We start from the raw sequence: 23,174 nt of genomic DNA, 5'->3' as shown, positions 1-23,174 counted from the left end.
ATTTTTCAATTGTGAAAAATATATTCTCTTTTCTAATGTGTCCTTACCTGCCAGGCTTACTTGGTGATTGTGAGGAGAACATTTGAGTGGTGACCATCTTATCAACAGTGACTTTCTCTATGATAATCTGTGCCTATTTTAGTAGATGTCCTTCCACACCAAGAACTATGGCGCAATTAAGGAAAAATATTAGGGTGACAAAGATTGCCTATCTAAAATATGAAAAATGAATTCAGACGAATACAACTGAGCTTATTTATGTAGAACCAAATCAAAATAAGTCTTGTCTCAAGGCCTTATATAAAAAGAGTCAAATCAATCGCATCATTGAGACTGATTCCAAGTCACTCACGTGGATTTCAATTTTATCCCAGTTATCAAACAATGCAGTCAAGTTTAGCTGAGCAGTTTTGCATTTATTTCCAACCTGTGCATTCACTAAATGAGCTTCTTAAACTTAATGATAAACTGATGGTGACAATGACTGAACTGAGTTTACCAGAACTCAGCATAACTTGAATACTCTGACAAATTTGTCTGTTGCAAACTATTCACAGCTAACTTTGCATACTGCTAATTTATAAAGAAATCCATAAAATTATAACAGAAGTCATAAAAATGTAGAAATGTATATGTAATGTATTATTATTATTTTTTTACAATCTCTAAGCAAATGGATTTCATCATATATTTTATTGCATAGTGTGTTACATTCAAGAGTCAGTTCTTAAAAATACAAAGTGCAAAGTAGAGTAGCAAGAAAACATCTCAGCTTGCAAAATAAAACCCAATAATCACGTCGCCTGATTTTGTAAAACAGTACCATCTAAAGCTGAATACGCTTAAATTTTTATAAGAAAAAAATGGTTGACTCCAGGTCTGCTTCATATGCTTGCTAATGCTCTGTAGGCTATACATATTTATATTTTTACTTCTTAAGCTGTCAGTAACAGTCATGAACGTGTAACATGTAACACAGCTTCAGTTTGATTCATTTTACACTTTTGTAGTAGAGATACTGACCTGAGTTAGACTTCTACAATCTGGTGTTTAACTAACAAAACAACAAATTCATAAAGGACTACACTTCTTCTTAAATAACTGAATTAAAAATATAAAATGCAGCATATAACAAATATTCTCCACAGCAAGTATCATAGGGCAAGGAATGGTACATGGTAAAATTAAATATTATTGCATGTAATTATTAAAACTATTCTAACTTCCTTGTGGGGATTTGTGAAGTGGTACTAGTTGTAACGTAAGATCTCTGGGAAGATACTGCTCTGTCAGGTCTGCACTACTTTCACTACCTTGGGAGCTTCAGAATCTTTTTGAGTCGAAGAACTCTTGTTGCCTTCAGGTTCAGCCTTCCTGGGCATCCTGGGGCTAACAGCAGCTTTTCTGCTGGTTTGAGGGCTGGAAGAGGGCACAGCCTTTTTGCGCTGCAGTAAAGGGCTTTTGGAGCCTTTTGGCTTTGTTGGGGTGCTTAAAGAGTCCATGACCTTCAAAGACCTCAGCCCAAGCAGGCCGCAGAAGTAGTTGCACTTGTGCTGCAGGACAAACTGATCAAAAACCTCGGGATTTCCTTCAACGGATAAACCCTGGTGCCTGCAGCATAACACAGAACACAGAAAGGCTGCAGTGACGATTTGTGCAAATGCAAATTACCTGTAAAAACGAGGCTCAAGGAGCATAATTTGCAAAAACATTACACACGTATATTTACCCTGTTGATTTGACTGAAACACCGACATTGGTGATCTTGGTGTCAACACCTGCAAATTGAAACCAAACAGAAGCTTGATTTTTTCTGCTGTTTAGTTAGCATGTTTAGATGTGACAGATGTGCTCAGGATATTACTGCTACACAACATGATACTGGAAAATGTGGAACATAATACATTTGATTAAAACACTGGGCACAAGTGTCTCTACAGTGAGAGGATAAAAGCATTACTAAAATAAAATTTGAAAATTTTCTCTTAAAGTTCTTGCTTTACGATTGTTTGTATAAAGAAAAAAACACTTTAGCAAGAATTCTGATATGCTTTGTTATGCATAATATAAGTAGGAATTTGTGCATACATGACTTTTGTTTGAAATGGCTGAATTTTATTGAGAGTGGTCTGAAAAAGAAGAAAAAAAATCCAGTGAGCAGTAACTGTGTGGCTCAATATGACTTGAGTAAAAGGTCAAAGATGACTGGTTCAAACTCATAGAAAGGAAAACATAGCAAAAAAACACAAAAAACACAAATGTTGTAACGAAGGGATGCAAAATATAATCACACACAACAACCCTGAGACAGATGGACGGCTGCAGCAGCAGCAGAGCACACCACATGCGTTTACTATCTGCTATGAATAGAAATCCAAGATCACACACAAGCTCACAAAATTGGGTCATAGCAGATTGGAAAAAACATTAAAATCTGATCACTCAATTTCAGCTGCAACATTTAGATGGTGGGGTCAAAATTTAGCATGAATAACATGAAAACATGGATCTGCTGTTGTATCAATCCAGAGGATTCGGGCCCTCACTCTGTGATCACAGTGTATCCATCTCCTGCTGGTTATTTCATGTAGGATAATGCACCAAGTCACAGAATTATTGAATAAAATAATGACCTACTGTACAACAATAACCTCCATCGTCATCAGACCTCAATCCAATTAATGTGCTGTCAATAAATCTGCAGTAAATGGATGATGCTATGATGTCAATAATATCTAGAATCCATTTTTAATAAAGGCGCCTTGCTGAATATATCCACAAATAACGAAGGCAAAATGGGGTCCAAACCCAGTACCAGGAAGGTATACCTAACAAAGTGGCCAGTGACTGTATGTAAAACTCCACAGTGCACCACTGACGTTGAGTGTCAGCTCACCTTCCAGGCGAGTGAGAAGCAAATTGCCAGAAGTCCACTGAAAAATCCAGTGCTGCAATGCACAGCACTTCTGCTCTACTTCAGAACCGGTCTTGACGTTTATTCTCCCCGTATCATCCAGGACAGAGTATTTCTTATAGACTCCAAGCAGATCAGTTTCCACTGTGGCATAGGGGACTGGGTTTGCTGGTCTGTACATCAAGTACACTGGACTTATCCTGTGTAGGAAGTGAGGATAAATAAGGTCAGAGTGGGAATAACTTTTTAGGAAAGTTTTTAGAGCATCTGACGGTTTATTATCAAGACTAAAAATTGATGTTGCTCACTCCAGAGGGGGTCCAAAGTTTTCTATGACCCTCGCCTCCGCACTGAAGATTTTGCAGTATTCCCGTGCCAAGTTCTGATTTCTACACTCCTGTATGGAAAACATAGTATCACAGCCAGTAAAAGATTAGCAAAACCTTCTGTATAATTTTTTATTTAAGATTAAGTAGATTAGTATCACAGTAATCCTGTGTGGGTGGCAGACATGACACCTGGCTTCCTTTAATGTTAAAACTCCTGGTATACTATGTGACATTTTTGAATCTAGGATGGTAAGAATAATACGCAAAATTCCACTTTTTCAGATACCTGTTTCATGATGTGCTGGTTCCTTTCTATGAGCGAGCTTTCCTCCTTGCCTGCATAGGTGATAGGGCTGCGTGTTTTAATTATGCATGTGTTACCAGACTCAAAAACAGGCTCAAGGCCGTAAATGACTTTAGCTCTCCAGATTTTACTGGAACAGCTAGCTCCAACTTGTGACTCCGTCATTATTATACGTCCAAAGAATTTGTTGCCCCAGATGCCTGAATCCGCCAGTCCCTTGTTGAATATGAGGGGGGTCATTTCAATTTCCTCGCCAACTGTATGAACAGTAATAAACAGAGATTTATTGACGAATAAATAACAGAAAAATAAATATTTAAGTCTGATCTTACCACCAAGGTCCTCACGCAGAGACATTCCAGCCAAAACTGAAAAACAAGGCAGATTAAACGTGTCTTGTAGCAAATAATAAAACTATCATAGAAATATTACTTTTGATAGTATACATACTATCAGCGCTAAGTAGAAAGTCTGTGGTGTCAGAACCATATTCATTGGTTATTGAGCATCCGTAAACTCCTGAGTCTTTACACGATGCCTGAACAATGGCCAGGTTGACCTGGGTCTCGTCCCCTGCACTGGAAAACACACAACAAACATTTTATAATGTTTCTAAACTATTGGAAACAAAATTACAATTAAAAAACATATTGTGATGAACTTACATTTTTTTAACCTGTGCAATCTCCTCCTCATCCTTGTACCACTTGACGTTTGAGTCGCTAAGAACATTGAAGAACTGGCACCACAGTTTCAAGTGTCCAGAGCCATCTGCAAAGACTTCAGCCCTGATCTTACGGATAACCTGAGGAGCTGGAGAAAACCACGACACAGAGCACACAGTGAAAATCCCCCCTTAGTTGGGCATGTTTGCAACATACAATCTTTGTTTTTGCAAGGATGAACTCATAGTAAATTTTGCTCATAGCAGTCTATAGGTGAGAGACGGTGTTCAATTTTCAACCAACGGAGAAACACTCAAAATCTTTTCGTTATTGCCAGTTACAATTTCATCCTTGTTTCTGAACAGTGAAGAAACTTGAGGACACTGAAAAACTCCCTAGATCCACGTTAATAGTATACAAACTCCATGCAGGAGACAGCAGTGAGCTCATGGATTATTGTTAAGCTCGGCACTACTATGAATACTGTGTTGCAACTTCTTTAAAGCATGTAAAGCTCCAAGTTAATGTTTGTATGATTAATGTAGCAAGCATCTGTGAGATATTAAAACACTGTAGGTACACACATATCCTAATGATGACAGCCCATGATTGTTTATCTGTTTATAAACAATGGAAACGAGCTAAAAAAAAAGAGAGAGAGAGAGAAGATCCACAGCCATTTTACAGCATTTCTGCCAACGATGTGTGAAAAAACATTTTGGACTATAGCAACACAATCTCGTGACGAAATGTGTGAAAACTGTAATCCGTAAAAAATAGACGAGAATTAATGTAGTTAGAGAAAAATGCACTGAGATATTGATTTTTCTTTTAACGTAAAATGTGCCGATTAAGATGACAACTAAACGCAAAATGGACCCGAGTCTCTATTGCCTGCATAGAATCCAATGACTCTAGAATTCAAATGATTTTGTGCAAAAGTAGTAAGCTGACAGTGATGGACTATCATTAAAAGCCAATAGAAAACAAAACATTATAACAACCTTCACTCAATTACACAAACATCATGTAGTTAAAAGATGATTTGCTATGAGGCAGTTTTGTGTGTTGCATAGGGCTGATAGTGATTTCAATAGATTAAAATGTGTTTTTAGTTTTGCTCTTTTGCAAGCAAAAGACTGTAATCTGGAATTTTTTTTTGTGTGGACAAATTCAGCAAAATCATTTCAGTTTTTAAATTGAACAAACTGATTTGCAGAGGGAGATTAAATCTCTTATTGGGCAGTTCACTGGGATGTGACAACATCTGTAATGCCTGTGGTTGCTGCTGCTAGCTTAGGATCAAAATTGGCACTCTCTTCATGCACCATTATCTGCATGTTGTTAGTGCACGTTTATCCCTCTGCAATATTTTTTGCCCAACAGCAAAAAAATGTGAGAACTTACTTCTCTAGCAGATCTATCTATATTACAAAACTACCTTTGATGACATCCCCTCTTCTGTAAGAGCAACTATAGAAGCCTTTAAAGAGATTAGGTCATTTCATTTTCCACTTTACCTTTGAATGGGTTATGTTTATCCTTCTCTGTAGGTTTGCCCTCGGTGGGGATCTTCTCAGTACACAGTTGGGTTTGTATTTGAGTTTCAGAAGCCATCTTCCTTCTGGTCAAAAGTGGAGATTGCCTTTCTTCCACAGATGTTTGCTCTTCTGCGGGGCGCAGTAACGGCGACCGTTGTGACAGGCTTGGAGACACAGAGCTTGCTGGGAGCTTGCTGCTCTGACCAGGCGTCTCTCTTTTCTGAGTTTGGCCATTAGTGGGTGATGTTGACTCTTGAGCCTCCTCTGTTTTTGCATTCGATGTTGGGATTTTGCGACGTGCCCCAGAGGCCAGCTCTTGTGGAGTAGCAGAGGGAATCGGTGAAATAAAATCAATCTTCTTCAACAGTGGTGTGAACTCTGGAGTTAAAATGTTAAACGGGTCAGGTCTCATACCGTCTTTAACCACTAAGCTCTCCTGCCCTGTAGGAAGAATATCCTTTACTTGCCTAGTTAAACTAAATTCATGTTCAGACTGATGATATGCTTGCAAGGTCTGAAAAGAATTATCTATAGGTTTCTCCATTTTGTATTGCTCAGAAACTCTTTCTAATTTGTCGTTGAGCTGTTTTTGTGAAACTGATGTTGCCATATTGGGATCTGGAACAGTTCCTCCTCTAGTGTGCTCCACAACTGTACCCTGCTCTTTTTGAATGTTGTTCTCCGTATGTGCTGCTGTAATTAGAGAACCGGATTTCTGAAGACTAGGTTCTGGTGGATTTGAAATTGACTGAATTTCCGTAATGAATCCATTCTCTGAAGGTAAAGAATGGGGACTGTTGTTTACATTTTTACTCCCAGACCAAGAAATAATAGAATAATCTTTTAACGGAACCACAGTTTCCTGACTGGTGTCCATAACATCTTCATTAGTTTTATCCACTCTTCCATGGATCATGTTTATATCTGATGCTGTGTGAGTTTCCTTGAAAAAGGTAGAGGGGACCACAACAGGTGTGTATAAAGTTTGAACAGTTGTTGAAGTTTCATTTGAAGTCAGAACATGTTCCTGTTCCTTTTCATTGAGCTGCTGATAGACCTTCATGAGTGTTTCCTTTAGGTTCGTTTCAGGTACTCTGCCAGTGCTTGTCTCAGTTTCATTTTTAGTCTTGATAGTATTCACCTCCGGTGTACGTTTTTTGGATTCTTCTCTTGCTTGCTGACATACTTCTTTATCCTTTATCAAAGGATCTTTGGTTAACTTGCAGGGGACAGACACGTTGGAGACTGGATTGTCTTGTGTCAACTCGAGAGCCTTTATTTGAGATCTTAAAAGTTCAGCAATAGAAATAACTTTGGATTCAGTTTTGGGTATTTTTGTGAATGTCATTGTGTCTTTAGGTGCATTTGTGTTTTCAGGAAGTTGTTTTCGGGTAGCAATCTCAAGTCGACCTTCCTTCAAATCCTCACAGTGTGTGGATTGAGTCTTCTTAGCATCAGCGATAGGAGATTGTGCAGATTTTTCCCCAGAGTCTTTTTTCCCTACATCTTTGGTCTTTTGTGAGATAGCTTTTTCGTGTAGACAGCTCGTCTCCACTTCCAGTATCTTCTCACTTCGAGTCCCCTTGACAGCCTGAACTTTGAACTTACCCACCTCACCAACCTTTAACTTCTCTTCTTGTATTTCTGTCCCGTCAAAGGTTTTTATAGCTGTATCCACTTGGCTTTGCTGGGTGACAGCAACGTTACACTGCGGGATGCTCCCACTACAACTAGGGATTTCATGTGCAGACTTCTGTAAGCGAGTAAAAATGGCTGAACAGCTTCCATTTGGTTTCCTGGAATCATCCGACGTAGCCTGTGGCATTTCATCAGTGATTGTTTGAGGACTACTGGACAAAGGGGAGGTCAGGATGTCATCTGTCTTTTGTGGCAGCTCTGAGTATATGTTGTGCTGGTTGAGTGGTAGCTTAAGGCTGACAGGTGCATCATTCCAGTTCATGTCTGCGTCGGCCTTTGTAACCTTGGGATATAACACAAGCCGTAAATACTTATTCCTTTATCCCTGGCTTTGCTTGACATAAATAAACACACGCAAACTTAAAAACAGCCACACAGCAATCCACAACGTAGAAGGAAAATAATTTGCACAATGTGCTACATTGGTCTAAACTGTAAACCGATTCAGGTTGGTAAATTTACCTTTAACATACAGATTCAGCCAGTGCAAGTATTAATAAAGCATTGCAATAAAAGAACTCAGTGTTTAAAAGTAACAACATATTTTGTTTTTTATCCAGTATTTTTCCTTTTTTAAAGACTTCTCCTTGTCTCAATGTATCATGAAGGGATTAAATCCAGTTAAGTCCAAGAAGCAAACTCTGAACTGACGTCAAAGTTTTTACCCTTTACATTTATCTTTCCACTCCTAACTAAACTGACATCTAGAGGCATATTCAGAAGGAAGGTTGCTATTTTAAATGTAAGGTGGCCACAAAGGAATGTGAATTATTTTAAAGAGTTTTCTTGCCGTGTGGTGCTTTGTCTCAGCTCACACTATGCAGATGAGGTTGAGGCGATTGCATAAGCGGTGTACTGTAGACATTCATTCTTCTCAGTTAACGAAAACCTTTGTGTTTTGTTCCTTTTACTTACATTTATCATTTGGAAAAGAAAAACTAAACATGTATATTTGGCTACATTTAAGGGAAAACATCTAGCTTGAATCTTACTGAAGACAATAAAAACCTAATTTTAATATACTGAGCCTTATAAGACTCATTGTGTTATGTTCCATGTCTGTATCTTAAAAATATTATAATTAAATCTAAAACAAAATTATACTTTAATAATATTTTTGACAAATTTAGTCCAGGCATATACTATAGATTTAATATTTACAATATTTTGGGTATTTTTCACTGGTCCTTGAGTATGAATGTTGGGATTATGCAATGTTTTGCCAGCATGTGTATAATAATAATAATAATAATAATAATAATAATAATAATATATTTTATTTAGAAAGGGATAATGTACAACTCAAAGATAAATGTCACCATTTCATGAGCTCTACCAGATTATACGGGTTACAAAAACTAAAACTTCGATCAGAATAAGAGCACAAAGCCAACCATGAGACCATGTCTTGCACCAACACAACTGCTCCGGCTGTCAACATGTGCGTCATTTAAGGCTCGTTACCCAGAACAGGGCATGCTTGTAAAAGCTATTAATATCACCAGGATGCTTGTGCTGCTTATGGGGTCTGTGCTGCCGGCATAAAGCCGCTATGACCTCATGCGAAAAATGTTAACTCACCTCACTTGGCACTGCTGGTTGAGATGCAGACTCCTTTTTTTGGCAGGGGCTTGTCTCTTTCTCAGGCAGCAGACTCTCAGCGCGTTCACGCGGGCATTGAAGCGAAACAGCCCCTGTGTCACATGGTGTGTCCACTGGCTCTCTAAAACCAGAACCATCCAGAGATGTGTTTGACTTTACGTCGGTATCCAGTGTTCCAACATGTCCGGTTTTATCAGTGTCCTCCTTAGTAATGCTTAGAAGTCTTGATTTGTTGCTTGACTTGTTTTGTGCAGGCACAAAGTGAGGAACCTGTTTCTGTTTCTCCAAACATTTTTCTGTTTCTTTGTAACTTCCTTCATTTGTGTGCTTGGCTATTTTCTTGCCTTCTTTTTCTGACACCGTAGGGGTTGGAGATGGAGGAACAGAGATCTCTGATGTAGGGACAATTTCTCGTTGTGATGGCACTTTCCTTTTATTAAACATGTTTACATCTTTTGACGGGTTCTTAATGAACAATCCCTCCTCTTTCGCTAATATTCCACGTTCCCCTTTTATGTTTTTTGAGTTAGTATTTATAAGAGATGGACTGACACTGCTTTCTACTTCCATGACTTCTTCTGAATTTCTACTAGCTCGTACAGTCTTTGTGCAGACTGGCGCTGCAGAAGAAGTATCGTCTTCCATCATCTTCCCTCCACCAAAACTTTCTGGTTTTACGGGTGTTGCACTGTCGGAAATTTTAATCTTCTTCATGACAAAAGGAGATTTTGGTTGTTGAGAGGTAAAACTCTTATGATCAGGATCATACGCGTATGTTCTACTCTTATTGCCAGGGTCATTGTTTATATGTCCAGTTGTCTTAGCACACACGGCTTCCTTTATGTCAGTGTTTGAATTTTTATAGACCTCCTCAACAGTGCCCTTCTGCAACATACATTCAGTCTCCAGACCTTCTGCCTGATGGATCTCTTCACTGCCTCCATCCTCTATGGGGCTCGGCATGCTGACGAAGGCCTCCATTGTTGAGCGCCGTTTCCTCTGGGTTCGGTCTGGGCTGATGGTTCGCAGGGGCTCCAGGTTTTCTTTTCCCTCCTGTGTTTCCCTGCATTTGTTTTCAACCTTTTGTTTGAGCTTGGCAAAGTACCGCTGGTGGATCTTGAACTCGTTCATTTCGCCAACCTCGAGGACCCCCGAGCAGGAAACAATTCCTTTACTATTGATGGCAGAGGCCTGGTAGATAGCTGCATCATCCATAGTGCAACTGCGGATTTATTAAAATCACATGAACAAGGAGATTATTATCAACATCAAAAGCAGACACATGCGTCTTATTTAAGAGGCAGAATTAACTTTGGACTGCAATATACTAGGAGAACTAGAAGTGCTGAGGATATGTGTAAATGACCTTCAAAATAAAACACCACTGAATGCATCAAATGGCGTGAAATTGTTGACGGGCACTAACAGTTTGTTTCAACATGTCTAAAAAATGAATTTACATGTTAAACTAGCTCATGGTGATATTTCTTCTGCTATTATTACCAATAATAACACAGAGATTTACATAAAAAAAATGTGAATGAACTATTTAAGCCCCTGCATAAGGAATTACATGGAGCTTGAGTAAAGTTTCATTCAGCTTAATTTTTCTTTCCACTTTCTTTGGATTTCACTTTTATGTAGCTCTTATTCTTGACATTCAGTTTCACCTTTTTAGCTTCAGCATCTTTTGTTGAATGAAACAAATACTGTGGTCCTTATTAACCTGGAGAGCAGTGGCTATGTAATTATAATTTCTTTGTGTGAAAGCTTAATATAATTCTGACCTTTATAATATCTTAATTAAATAACTTTAACAGTGTTTTTGGATATAAATACTTGTATATGTGCAGGGAATGATTTTGTCCATTGTGGAATATTTCATATTTAGGCAGTCCGCAGTATCTATCCATCTGCTTGTCATCCTTATACCAGGTAATTTGAGGGACAGGGTGTCCTGAGAAAAGAGACAAAAAACAAGTTAAATTTCATAATTTTAAATTTTAAATTTTTCAGTCACCTTAAGCTCAATGTGTTTTAAACACGCTGTAACTATGTTGTATCTTTGTGTGAAGCTATGCATACCTGTAACCACACAGGTGAACTTTACATTGCAGCTTTCAGACACGGCTCTTGATTTCAAAGTAGTCACGAAGGAGGGCGGCATTTCTTCAGCTAACTGTGCCATTACGCTGCAGAGTGTGCTCCTGTGCAAGAAATGGGAAATTGCTCGCTTATTATGTTTTTATGTTTGTTTTCAGGCAGAGGAACTAAAAGTAATGCCCTGACAATTAAACCAAATCACAGCTGTCCAAACTCACTAGTGTCAAATCAGACGAATGCGAACCTAAAATTAAAACACAAAGTGTGTCATCTCAGGACCTCATTAATTCATATTGTTTCATCAAATTCATCAATAAAACTAGTTCAGATCTGAGACAACGTTTGATTAAAACATTTTTGCAACATCCCTAAGGGGGAGTGCAAATGTCATTGTTGTGACATGTCTGTAATTGCAGAAAAAGATGACGGAAGGAACATGTTCTCATTGCAGGGAACAAAAAGAACCATCAATATTTATCTATATTCCATATTTCCTTCTCTACCTGTCTGACTCTACAGTATTTAGGTTGCGGCGGATCCAGCCAAACACACCTGCAAAAGCCAAGAGATCGCCCTGAACCGTTTACCAGTCCGACACAAAAATACACAAATATTCAGGGAGAAACTCATCCCCACAGTCAAATTACCATTAATCTTAAAAATAAATACATCTCAATCAATTAGAATATGATTGGAAAGTTTATGTCAGTAATGCAAGTAAAAAAGGAAACTCGTTATTTAGATTCATTACACACTGATTGATATTCCAAATGTGTATTTTTGTTGATTTTTAATTAGCATGGCTTACAGCTAATGGAAACCCCAAAACATTTTAATCTTACATGAAGGCAATGAATGATTTTTAGTATGAGTATACTGATATAGTCTACATAAGACAGCTGACTTAATAGTTTTCCAACAGTCTGTCACTAACACCCTCCACAGAGAGGGGGAGCTACAAAAAGTAAATTGTAAGGTCAGTAGCTGTCCACAAAGTGACATATTTAAGCATAGAAATGGGAAAGTGAGGGAGCAGAAAAACAATTAGAAAAGGTGCATAAACACCAGGAATAACTGCTTCTTTGAGGGAAGCACGTTTGTGGGAGACTGAAAAGACGTGGAACTGGAGTCAGTGGTTCGAGAGCCACAGAACAAAGACCTGTCTAGGACACAGCTATTGCGTTCTCTGTGTCAACCCTGAATCAAAAGAGTCTAAGGAATGAAAGTTTTTTTTTGTTTTTGTTTTTTGTTACAGTTGTCCCACTGAGTTTTATCAACTCCAGGGTCAGTGCTGTCATCTAGGAGAAAACTCACTTCAGCTGAACCCTGCAGAAATGTTTAGAGTGTTTAAAAGAGGAAGATAACACACCAGGCTGAAAACGCAGATAATCGGTCTGAACCCTTCTATCTGCATTGGTGCAGTAATTCATGCAAATGGACAAAGAGTTAGGTTGATACACTCTATAGTGGCCTTATCTTTCACCATGCCTTGTTTGTCATAAAACATTATTCTAGTCCCGTATAACACTTTCTAAGAAACTGAACTTTGGCTTAATCATAAAAGTTAACAGAAATGAACACTTGAAATATTCCAATCAGTGTTTACTTAATTTATATAACATATATTTTATATTGAATTACTGAAATAAAGATACAGGCTGTGATGTCCTGATTTACTGAGATGCAGCTGTGGCAGATGTTTTAAACCATGTGGGGAAATCTGAGTAACAATCTGAGCAAATAGGCACAACAGGCAAACTCCCCATAGGGGAAAAAAACCCAAAAAAAAAACAACTATCTTCTTGTTTATTTGGTAAAAAATACAATCCCTCACACCTTCCTGAAATCCTTACAGAAAATAATTATTACCAATACAAACTGCTACATGCCACATCAAACCTTAATATTGCAATTGTGAGTATGCAGCTGTGTTTTCTGTGCGAGAACTAAGCAGTTCATTTGATGTAAACTACTGAAAATAAAATATAAGTGCTCTATATTGGCCACTATTGCTATGTGGATGTATGGAAGATACAGCTCATATAGACAATATCCAAATTGAGGTATGCATCTTGGTAAACGTTTGCATTAATTTAACATAAATATGACTAGAAGTAGCTAAAAATAACATTAACAGTTGTTAGTCAAAGAAAAGAGATAAACATTTATCTGAGTCTTTAAGCGCAGCAAACATAATGCTTCTAATTGTGAAAAAAGTGTTTTTGTATTATCCAAACAGAGGACTTTTTTCTGAAACACACTGTTTATCTATTGGCAAAAATAAAGTAGAACTCCACAGGGGCTACCAGCCAATCTGTCAATGCTTACGCAACTGCGAATGCTTGAATTTGGGCCCATGGTACATAACTGAGATCCCAATCTCAATTTGCAGCTTATTTAAACTGTGAGGTACCATGGCAACAAACAGTGAAATAAAAAGTGCTGACTTCATCTCAGAAAAATCCTGAATTATGGATGCATTAGCTCATCTGACCAGAAATAGTTCACCAGCGATGCATCGCTGAGAACTTGTCAAGAATCTGTACCTGTTTTCTGGCCTCACGTTGGAGAGGTAGCTGCAGCCACTGGGCCGGCTTCTCCCACTGACATTATTCCCATTGCTGGACCGTCCGTTCCCAAAAGCGGAAAGTGCTGATGTCCTCCGTGAACCCATTACTTATTACTGATTACATATATATATATATATATATATATATATATATTAAGAAATGCTGTTCAGAAAGAAAATGTCCTCCAGAATAGGTTTTGGAGTTTATTTCTTCACCTTGCAGCTTCCAAAAGACATCAACTCAACCTTTTGAGTGAGAAAAGAAAAGAAAAACATAAAAAACGTTGACTATACTACCCAAACCAAAAAACTAGATTGCTCCAAGTTGTAACATGAAACAACATTAAAACATCAGATTTTGTTTGCTACAAAAAACTGATCATTCTTACAAGATGCTCTGTGGAGTCAAACATGCATATTTTCTCTACACTTTGCTCCTTTTGCTATTGTCACTGAAGACTTTATAATTATATATTATTTTGTAACTCACCATTCTGAGTGTCATTCCCTCCTATGACAGATACTCCACCACACTGACTTAAGGCGCTGCAATTTCCAATCAAACACGAGCATGCGTAGCCTTCTGGACTATTTATAGTCGGCCTGCAAATAGGCACAAATGCAGAACACACTTGGTCAAACCTTCGTCAACAAAAAAAATGCTATATGACATCAATTAAATAGCAAGTCTTGTACTGAAACCGCAACATAAAAAGAATCAGGTCTTCCACAAATATGATGTGTTTTATATACCAAGTGTTTTAACGTCCTAATTTTTCATTACCTGAAAAAAGGAGAAAGGATTGAAAATGCATGAAAACATTTTTTTTTTCTCGGTTCTGATGGCAGTGGATAATTTACTAAGAGAAACGTGTGATTAGTCCTTATGCGCTGATACTTTTTAAAGTTAACAACAAAAAAAATCACTGAAGCTTTTCAATTAAAATGAAAACTCGACCCACGTTAAATTGAAGTCAGAGATTCTATAGTTTTAGGTGATCGTTCCAAGTTCACCTCTTTTAAAAATAGAACAGAATAGAGAAAGCCTACCATGTTTTTTAGCTTGCATTGTCCAGTGGTTGACAATTGCACTGGGTTCCCAGAGGAAAAGCAGCAGGAATAGAACAGCCTTATATAGACAGATGCCGCCGCCAAAAAAGCTAAGGGCTCTTATCTTTTTGCAACCAAGCACACACACACATGCACACACACTCGCACACTACATTATACATATCTCTGATGAGTGTTACGTGAGTTTTGTAGATCTGTATGCTATCTTATAACAAAACACAACAAAAAATTATATTATATTATATTATATTATATTATATTATATTATATTATGTCTGTCTTACTCTGCAAACAGACTCCACAACAACATCAGCTGCTGACCGACTGGCACTGGTTCTCCCATGACTTACGCCTTCCTGAGCTCTGCCTATCAAGTTTAAAGATGTCTGTCCGATTCCAGTCATCAGGTTACACATACATATGTGCTCTCCTTTCATCTATTTAAATTGATTTGCTCCATTGACCCATCATCCGCTTTTGTAACTCCAAAATTTTTCCACCTTTCTTTCCAGGGAACTGATATTCAGACTTAACTTGATGAGCAAAATTAACTAAAATGCAGGATTTCAATTTACAAATTAAGGAACCCCCCACCCCCACCCCTTCTTTTGGATGTGGCATATACATATTGTAACTGTTCAACTGTTTAGATGGATAAAGCAACTGATTTCTAAAAATTGACTCTGTTATTTAACGCAGGACGCTCGCCTCACCCCATCCAAGCACACGCATATGCCATGATGATAGATATGTATGAGACGCAGAGCCTCATCCTGTGAAAGGTGTTGGAGAAAACAGTTGCCTCAGATGCTTGTGCATTTGAGATGGACAGGCATCCAAACTGGGGGGGGGCTTTTCAGTACTGGACTTTTTGTGACCTACAGATGCAAGTTATCAATGCATGATTGATCTTATCGATCTACAAATGATTAATTGATGAGCAGCCATTGTCATGAAAACCTAAGTTTTCTCTAACATTAAGGGGGTTAAATTTTCCCATAACACAAAGAGCTAATTTTTCATAGTATGCTGAATTTTAATAAAGTGCATCATTATATTTTAACAATGCATTTGTCATCAGCTGATGTAATATTTATTGAATTAACAGAAAATTGTGGGTTTCTCATTTTATTAAACTTAGACATATTTATAAAATATAGCTAAAGGGGAACTTCTCAGGTTGCTGAATACTCTTATTTTGTTCTGCTAACATATAAAGAAATATAAAAATAAAACAAACAAACCTCAAAACAAACACAATTATAAAGCATTTTGGAAGTCTAGAAAATTTATTTATTACTAAAGTGATCTCTGGCGGACAAATCCTGATCCAAGTAAATGATTAATGTGCAAACATGAAATCACCAAAGGTCACTGCACGGGCAGGTTTTCAGCCCTGCATTGCTTCATCTTTTGCTATAAATAAAACACTTCCTAAAATCTCTTCGTCCAGAACATCTAGGAAGAATCATTTCTGAGATGACTACCTCCGGCTCCATGCCATTATCTGCCTCTTGCAAACATAATTGTCCACGATTAGAAATAGAACGCAGGTCCAGAGGGGGAAATATAAATGGCTGGAATCGGTCATTAGAACCTGAGTGATAATGGACACGGATCGGTTCAGAGTGTGGGACGGCCTGGCGGAGACGAGGACTGACTAAAATGCACGAAGCAGACTGACCAAATGCAGATCTCCATTTTCACTGACATTTTATTTTTCATGTGAAATAAAAGGTGACCCGTCGATGAGTCGCCACAGCTTCCAGACTTCTAGTCCTTTGTGTCTCCTGCAACTAAGGGAGAAAGTTTTTATTTTTTTACTCTGACATTCAAGTAACATACTTTTCTTAACTGTAGGAAGACTAGAATATATTTATAATTATTGCAAACTAATAAAACTACACTTGGAGATTGAATTAATAAAACTATTAAAACATTTTGCTGTTTATAAAGGAGACAGGTTCTGTGTACCAGAAAAAATGTGTTTTGTGTGAAATGTTTGTCTCAGCCCTAGAATAAAAGCAAAATGTTTTGTGAAGATGCCGACCAAAACTGATGAGTGTTATTATCCGCAGTGAAACAAGTACAGACATGAGCTATGTGGCTCATGAACATCACAGTTCCCCGATATCTGTCCCAGACGAGGCGGAGCTGAAGTGTGTGTAAGGAAGTAGCTTACGATCTGGCTTAGTTACATCAACTGTGTCTGGAAGAATGGGTCCAAGTTCTAGCTAACTATGTTATGAGAATTTCAAAGAAAGATATCCAACACATTTCAACCAAGTTATATAATTTAAAGATAATTTCACCAAATCTCATGGAATTGCATAAAATGTCTGACTTTGAAGTAAATTGAGTAAAACTGATCTTGCTCATTCTGGGATTTAGAGAAAAAAAAAATCTAAATAATTTTGGTAGTGCTAACTGGCCTAAAACAAGACAACATTTTTATCTGATTAAACATCAGAAAGTGAGACTTAAAAGGTTGTGCGTCTTTTCATAGTGTTTCAGTTTTGAAAAGTCCACACTAGGTTTACCGAATCGTCTCGCTCTTCAACAGGCAAGGTCAGGAGTTCAGATCAGTTCTTTGATGTCTGGACTTGCTGGCAACATACACTAGAGATAAATTTCTACAATTAAAGCGACATGATCCCCAGTTGCGTGGGGACAAGCTGTTCTAATTCAGGTGGGATCTTACGGTTCCAAGATGGTTTGAGTGGTGAAGTGATGACAGGGATGCACAGGAACAGGCCCACGCCGGCGGAGGAACGAGAAAGAGGTAGATACAGAAGGGCTGTTATTCACAGATTCATGGATCTATTTGAGCCGATTAGAAAGCGATCAAATTTATCTGAAGAATTGTAAAGATATTCTGTTTTCACTCATTGCACTAAAAAAAAAATAAAAAATTAAAAAATGGCTGACTGAACCTAAGTACGTGAGAATATTAACTCAGATGAGGATACAGTGTTGACCAGAAGACTGTTTTGATGTTTAACTGGTCTCTGTGGAAACTTGAGCACAGCTTTGTATGGCCGTCTGCGCTGCTGCTGAGGCTGTGACATCATCCTCTTGATATTCTCACCAGTGTCATGTCCAAGGAAGGAGAAACATGAGAAGACTTGACCACCATGAACAGCTGTGTGAAACACACACACACGCACACACACTGCTTTTATGTAGTCCTGCTCATCTCACACTGCCCTGTGTCAATCAGAAACAAAAACTTTAAACATGCACAATCTGCTTCCATATTTTATTAGACCTTTGATAATCGTGCATGTAGCGCATATTTGTAACTATACTGAATGTCAGAGCCGCTGAACGGGATAAATGAAGAAGCAGGTGCAAAGTAAGTACACCTGAGCACTGTTGATTAGATTGAGCTTATCCGCTGGCTCTGAATTTTCTTCAAAACTTCTTTTTTTATGAGGAGTTTATCATTTGTGTTCTTGTGAGCTGAAGCCTACCCGTCTACATGCAGATCTAGAGTGACCTCTAGTGGGAAAAGCAAGAAAACCTCACCGTGGATCAACACAAAAAATGAACATTGAAACAACAATCCTGGAATCATAGACAAGACATAGTTAGCACCAATTATATTTCGCATTGTCTTTATTTAGGCAGAAATAGGTTTGCAGCAATATGTAATATAAAAGGCACTTACTTTAGCTAAAAGGCAAGAAACGATAGAAATACTTTTAGGGTTAATAATAAGATATCCAGTAATCTTAGTCTAAATATTAATTTGAGGAAAAAGTAACATTTTTAGGTGCAAGACGTCTTTGCTCAGATTCTTCTGTTTGCAACTCATCAACTCCTCCGCTGCTTATCAGCTTAATTATACATGTAACTTGTTTTCCTCCCAGTACTTGCCTTTTAAACATTTAACACAAAGGGAAAATGATTTATAATATGCAAAATAAAAGGTCAGACAGAACATGTTTTAGACAAGGTCCCAAAATCCTTAATATATTCAGTAACTTATGATGAAGATTGCTTTGTGGTAAATATTTGTGCATTTTCTTCATTGTATCCCATTACTCTTTCCTGCTCTTCTTCTGCAGCATTTCAATGACAGATGGAGCCTTTCGCTTCACACCTATGATAAACACAAAAAGAAGTAGTTGTCAGGAAGACGGGTTTTTACCGCAACTGTGAGTTAAGGCGGAGGAGTAAAAAGGCCTGCAGAGATGTATATTCCTGTAATACCTTGCTTTTTGATAGGTGACTCATTGTTGTCTGAAGACCTCTTAGCATAAGCCTCCTTCATTCTCTGAATGTTTTTCTTGCTGACCTGTTCGTGCTGTACTATTGGATGTGGGTAGTCTTTTCCCACAATGCATCCTGCTGCTTGCTGGACACTGCGGGGAGCCTTCCAAGGCTCATAGATGTACTCTGGTGGAAACTTCTTCAGAAGAGGAAGGTACTTTCTGCATACAGATTAAATTCAACGTTGTTCCGTTGCAATAAAATTACACAATTTATTTGCATTCAGTCGGGAAATGATCTTACTTAATGTAGTCTCCGTTTTTGTCCGTCTTTTTACCGAACGCGATGGGGGAGTAAACCCTGAAAAACTGGTGGAAGAAAGCGCTTGCTGACAGCCACTGCCAGTTTCCTGCATTCAGAGCCCAGTCACCATCCAGTAAGAGATCCTCGAAGACCTTAGGAAGAGACAACAAGCTATTTCAGTCACAACTGTGCTGCAAACCCTGCTGCAAAGAAGCAACATTGTGCAAAGCTTTCGTTTTGCAGATTACGAGATGCTTATCACCCACAGGCCGGGATTGGATTTGTACATAAAAGCAAATTAACACACCTTCTGTCCTTCTTCCCAGCTGATCCACAGGTCTCCTCTGGTGAGAAAACAAGCGACAGCATGTCGGGACAGGTGGTGGATCCAGCCCTCCTGCCTCAGCTGAGTCATGATTGCATCAATGAAGGGGAAACCAGTCCGAGCCTTCAGGGAAACAACATCATGACATAAAAGTAATGAGGAAATAAATCGAAATGATCCCTAATTAGAATATGAACACTTTTCAACCCGCAGTACCTCTCTCCATGCAGCAAGATATTGCTGGTTTGTGTCCCAATCCACCTTTGTGCACACTGGGTTCTCATTCATTTTGTTAAAATTAGGGATCCCCACACTGCAGGTGTAGAAAAACTCTCTCCAGAGCAACTGACCATGAAGGGACACTGGAGGATCCGAATGCTTTCTCTACGCACAAATTAGGTTAAAGAATTAGCTGTTTTAACGCCACTGCTTTTATTTAACCAGAAGTACAATGTGACACTCACCCCCCGATACACCTCAGTGAGCCTCCACCAGAACGTTCTTACTGAGAGGCACCCAAAGGTGACGTAAGGACTCAGGACTGTGGTGCTGGGACTCAGGGAGTTTGGAGAGGTCTGAGGCTTCTCAAAGCTACACACCCATCCCTGAATTAAGCAGATTAAAATTTACAGACACAGAATCCCGCCACCTTTTCACATTGTGTCACATTACAACTGTCATTTCAGTGAAAGGTTGTTCAGATTTACTTTGCAAGGCTCTGACAGTCAAGCATTCCTGATGTACTAAAAGAGGATCACTTGATTTGACTCACTACACTATGGCCAAAGAAGATAAACCTCGCCGTCTTTTTCCCTAAAGATGAATTAGCTTTAGTCTGCAGAATTAACCCAAAGTCTTGCAGGTAGTGGTAGGTAAGTAAAAGGTCTATACCGTTCTTTTCATGTGTTCATCTAGTCTTCTCAGAGCCTCCTGTTCTCCTCCAGGAAACAGCTCCTCTCCCAGAAACTGTGAGTCCAGCCGAAGCTCCTCTAAAGTCGGAATCCTGTATTTGTCCTCATACTTCTGTGAGCCAGGAGTCTTAACATCTTCAGCAAATAAACAACGAAAAGGTATCACACTTTGACACCCAAAACATATTCCCTTGTTAATGCAAAGTATTCCAAACTGTGGTTACACACCTCTCATGTTTTCCAAAGTTGGAGCAGGGATTGGTTTTTTGGGTGGACCAAGATTTTGCACTATTGCTTGCAAACGTTTGTAAGTTAGAGGAGGTTTTCCATTGTTTTCTTCAATTATTCTTCAGAGGAATAGCAATCCAGAAAGAATACAAAATTACTGTGCAGGAAATTGAGAATAACAACAGGTAAAATCTATCTGGACATACTCAAATTGACATTTACCTTTCTATATTGTAAAGCGTGTGGGAGATTTTGTAGATGACATCGACTCCGTGTTCTTTTGCCAGACTGGCCACTTTCTCATCACGACGTAGACTGTACGGCTCTGTGTCATACTCATAAGTAAGCTTTGTTACATTCCACCTGTTAAACAATTTTGGGAACACATCTTCTGGTTTCCCCCTCAGGACAAACAGTCTGGCCAAATCACAACACAGTATAGTCGTTACAAAAGAACAGTTGTAAATATCAATCAGAAATGTCTAAAAAGGATGTTTCTTTGAAAGTTGTGTCCATGTTTTTACCTGGAATTGAGTTTCCTCAGGCTGCAGTCCAGGTCTTTGAGTGCCCCAATGAGGAACCTCTGGCGGTTGATGCCAACCTGGGCGTGGTGAAGGTAAGGGTCCAGGATGAACACAGGGTAAAGCTCTTTACAGTCTTTCAGTGCAGCCATCAGTGCTGGGTTGTCATGTAACCGGAGTCCCTTACGGAACCAGTGTATACACACGTGAGCCATTTCCTGGTGATCTGTGAATGCAGACACGTGAGAAATCATTTAAAAAAATTGAGAGATGGAAATGTCATTGTCAAATAGCACATGTAAAAATCTCAACAAAAGCATAAATCCTGCACTGTTGAAACTTCTGCTGCAACAACGATCCTGCAGCAACAACCTGTGAAATGAACATAAATTGCATGTAGATCTGCAAATTATTATTTCGCTTTATGCACTGAATAATGAATCTCATTTTTGATGATAATTGTTATATTCAATACTGGTGACTGAACTGAAATGGTTTTTTGGTAAAGTGGCTCGAGACGACATTTGTTGTGAATTGACGCTACATAGTAAACTGAATTGAACAACTGTACTGCAAAAACACAACGGACCCAAGTCAGTGTGTGCTACGGTGGCCACCGTAGTATGCATGCTATACAAAGATAGAAGATTAATGTACATCTGACAGATAGCTTTACCTACCTTACCCCTACCGGGATCTCTTCGCACACGGTCTATGTGGCGTTGGATAATGACCAATTTTCTCTTTTGTAATATGCACGTTGGTTGTGTTACAAAACAGGAAAAGGACGGTTACGTATCCAAGCGCAACCAATCAGAAACAGAGACCAGAAACAGAAGGGAAAATAAAATAAACTCTGCAGCACCTCGTCGGATCTACCACCAGATGGTAGTATTCTGCAATGAACAAAGTTATATCTTTACAATTAATTATTCTCGCTAACAGCAGTAATATAGTGGCAGTCCGTTTGCTTTCCAGTTAACTGATACAAAGAAAGAGTAACTCATCAAATCACTTAAGCTTTAACACAAAATGAGTAAAAAAATTTTGATGTGCAGGAAACACTTTGAAAGTTTCAACTCACAGTACCAGCAGCTCATCGTAGCTCGCCGTGATCGTATAGTGGTTAGTACTCTGCGTTGTGGCCGCAGCAACCCCGGTTCGAATCCGGGTCACGGCATTGCGATACAATGTCACGGCAGATGAGCTCATTTTTTATTTTTCACTTCTGATGAAGCTAAAATGATTGGGAAGTATTTGTAACGATAATTTATACATAATTGTACTGTACAGAAACGTCATGCGATGTGTATTTTCAGTTGTATGTACTACCCGAAAAGTTTAGAATGATTTACATTGTGTTGTTTACCGCATTTAGAAGACAGCATTTTAAAAGCATGCACCTGTTTTAGTGTAGTATGGTATAACCTTAGTTTTACAAAGTTCACATTTCTGTTGTAGGCGGAGGTTTTTGCACACGTTCATTTGTCTCTGTTAATCCCAAATTATCACTAGGGGGAGACATTGCTCATGAAACTGAAAATCTGCATATTCTGTAAAATGCAGAACTCAACCATTCTCATTTAGTCTATAAACTCAAAAACAGATTTTAGCCAAAGATTTGGAAAATCATACTTACCAGTGCAATTAGTTAGTGATATGATAAGTTGAAATCTGAATATTTTCATCACAAATTCCTGACCTTATAGCTGTGGAGAGCCATTGTAGGCACTTTGTGGATAAAACTCATTTCAGCTGCTGGTGTCCAGAATCATGCTTTTTCAGCCATGATACATATCTTACAACAATAAATGGCAGTTGAATTGCAAATTAAGAGTTTTACTTTTTTGACTCAAATTTTTCTTCTTGATAGGC

General features: G+C 38.5%; 2 protein-coding genes and 1 non-coding gene across 3 annotated transcripts; 1 reads left to right on the top strand and 2 right to left on the bottom strand.

Moving 5' to 3' along the window:
- Positions 1-662: 662 nt before the first annotated feature.
- On the bottom strand, positions 663-6,372 carry LOC106945586 (alpha-protein kinase 3). The gene is made up of 9 exons (XM_015029368.1): positions 5,733-6,372; positions 4,213-4,360; positions 3,998-4,125; positions 3,880-3,915; positions 3,530-3,804; positions 3,223-3,311; positions 2,897-3,114; positions 1,730-1,778; positions 663-1,611 (listed from the first exon to the last, which is right to left on the bottom strand). The coding sequence occupies exons 1-9, from the start codon at positions 6,361-6,363 to the stop codon at positions 1,290-1,292; spliced, it is 1,896 nt and encodes a 631-aa protein (XP_014884854.1). The 5' UTR covers positions 6,364-6,372; the 3' UTR covers positions 663-1,289.
- A 12,024-nt stretch (positions 6,373-18,396) lies between these two features.
- cry5 (cryptochrome circadian regulator 5) lies at positions 18,397-22,109 on the bottom strand. The gene is made up of 11 exons (XM_015029367.1): positions 21,980-22,109; positions 21,303-21,525; positions 21,001-21,195; positions 20,779-20,897; positions 20,531-20,685; positions 20,104-20,244; positions 19,856-20,023; positions 19,622-19,762; positions 19,315-19,466; positions 19,012-19,232; positions 18,397-18,901 (listed from the first exon to the last, which is right to left on the bottom strand). The coding sequence occupies exons 2-11, from the start codon at positions 21,512-21,514 to the stop codon at positions 18,840-18,842; spliced, it is 1,566 nt and encodes a 521-aa protein (XP_014884853.1). The 5' UTR covers positions 21,515-21,525; positions 21,980-22,109; the 3' UTR covers positions 18,397-18,839.
- Positions 22,110-22,407: 298 nt separating this feature from the next.
- Positions 22,408-22,479, top strand: trnah-gug (transfer RNA histidine(anticodon GUG)). Its single transcript has one exon. It is a non-coding gene; the product is annotated as a tRNA-His (tRNA).
- Positions 22,480-23,174: the final 695 nt, after the last annotated feature.

The sequence above is a fragment of the Poecilia latipinna genome, unplaced genomic scaffold, assembly GCF_001443285.1.
Source record: "Poecilia latipinna isolate Pla-1442-1.1 unplaced genomic scaffold, P_latipinna-1.0 Scaffold152, whole genome shotgun sequence".
In the NCBI taxonomy this organism is placed as follows: domain Eukaryota; kingdom Metazoa; phylum Chordata; class Actinopteri; order Cyprinodontiformes; family Poeciliidae; genus Poecilia; species Poecilia latipinna.
The sequence above is the reverse complement of the archived record's forward strand: the minus strand, read 5'-3'. Positions and strand labels throughout refer to the sequence as shown.

Excerpts from the sequence above, each read along its gene's own strand:
- cry5 (XM_015029367.1), bottom strand. The coding sequence starts at position 21,514 with ATGGCTCACGTGTGTATACACTGGTTCCGTAAGGGACTCCGGTTACAT. Across the intron at positions 20,686-20,778 it reads AACTTTGGAAAACATGAGAG|ATGTTAAGACTCCTGGCTCA; the intron begins GTGTGTAACCAC and ends TATTTGCTGAAG. Across the intron at positions 19,467-19,621 it reads GCTGGGAAGAAGGACAGAAG|GTCTTCGAGGATCTCTTACT; the intron begins GTGTGTTAATTT and ends TCTCTTCCTAAG.
- LOC106945586 (XM_015029368.1), bottom strand. The coding sequence starts at position 6,363 with ATGGCAACATCAGTTTCACAAAAACAGCTCAACGACAAATTAGAAAGA. Across the intron at positions 3,115-3,222 it reads AACTTTGGACCCCCTCTGGA|GATAAGTCCAGTGTACTTGA; the intron begins GTGAGCAACATC and ends CTTCCTACACAG. Across the intron at positions 1,612-1,729 it reads GTTTCAGTCAAATCAACAGG|GCACCAGGGTTTATCCGTTG; the intron begins GTAAATATACGT and ends GTTATGCTGCAG.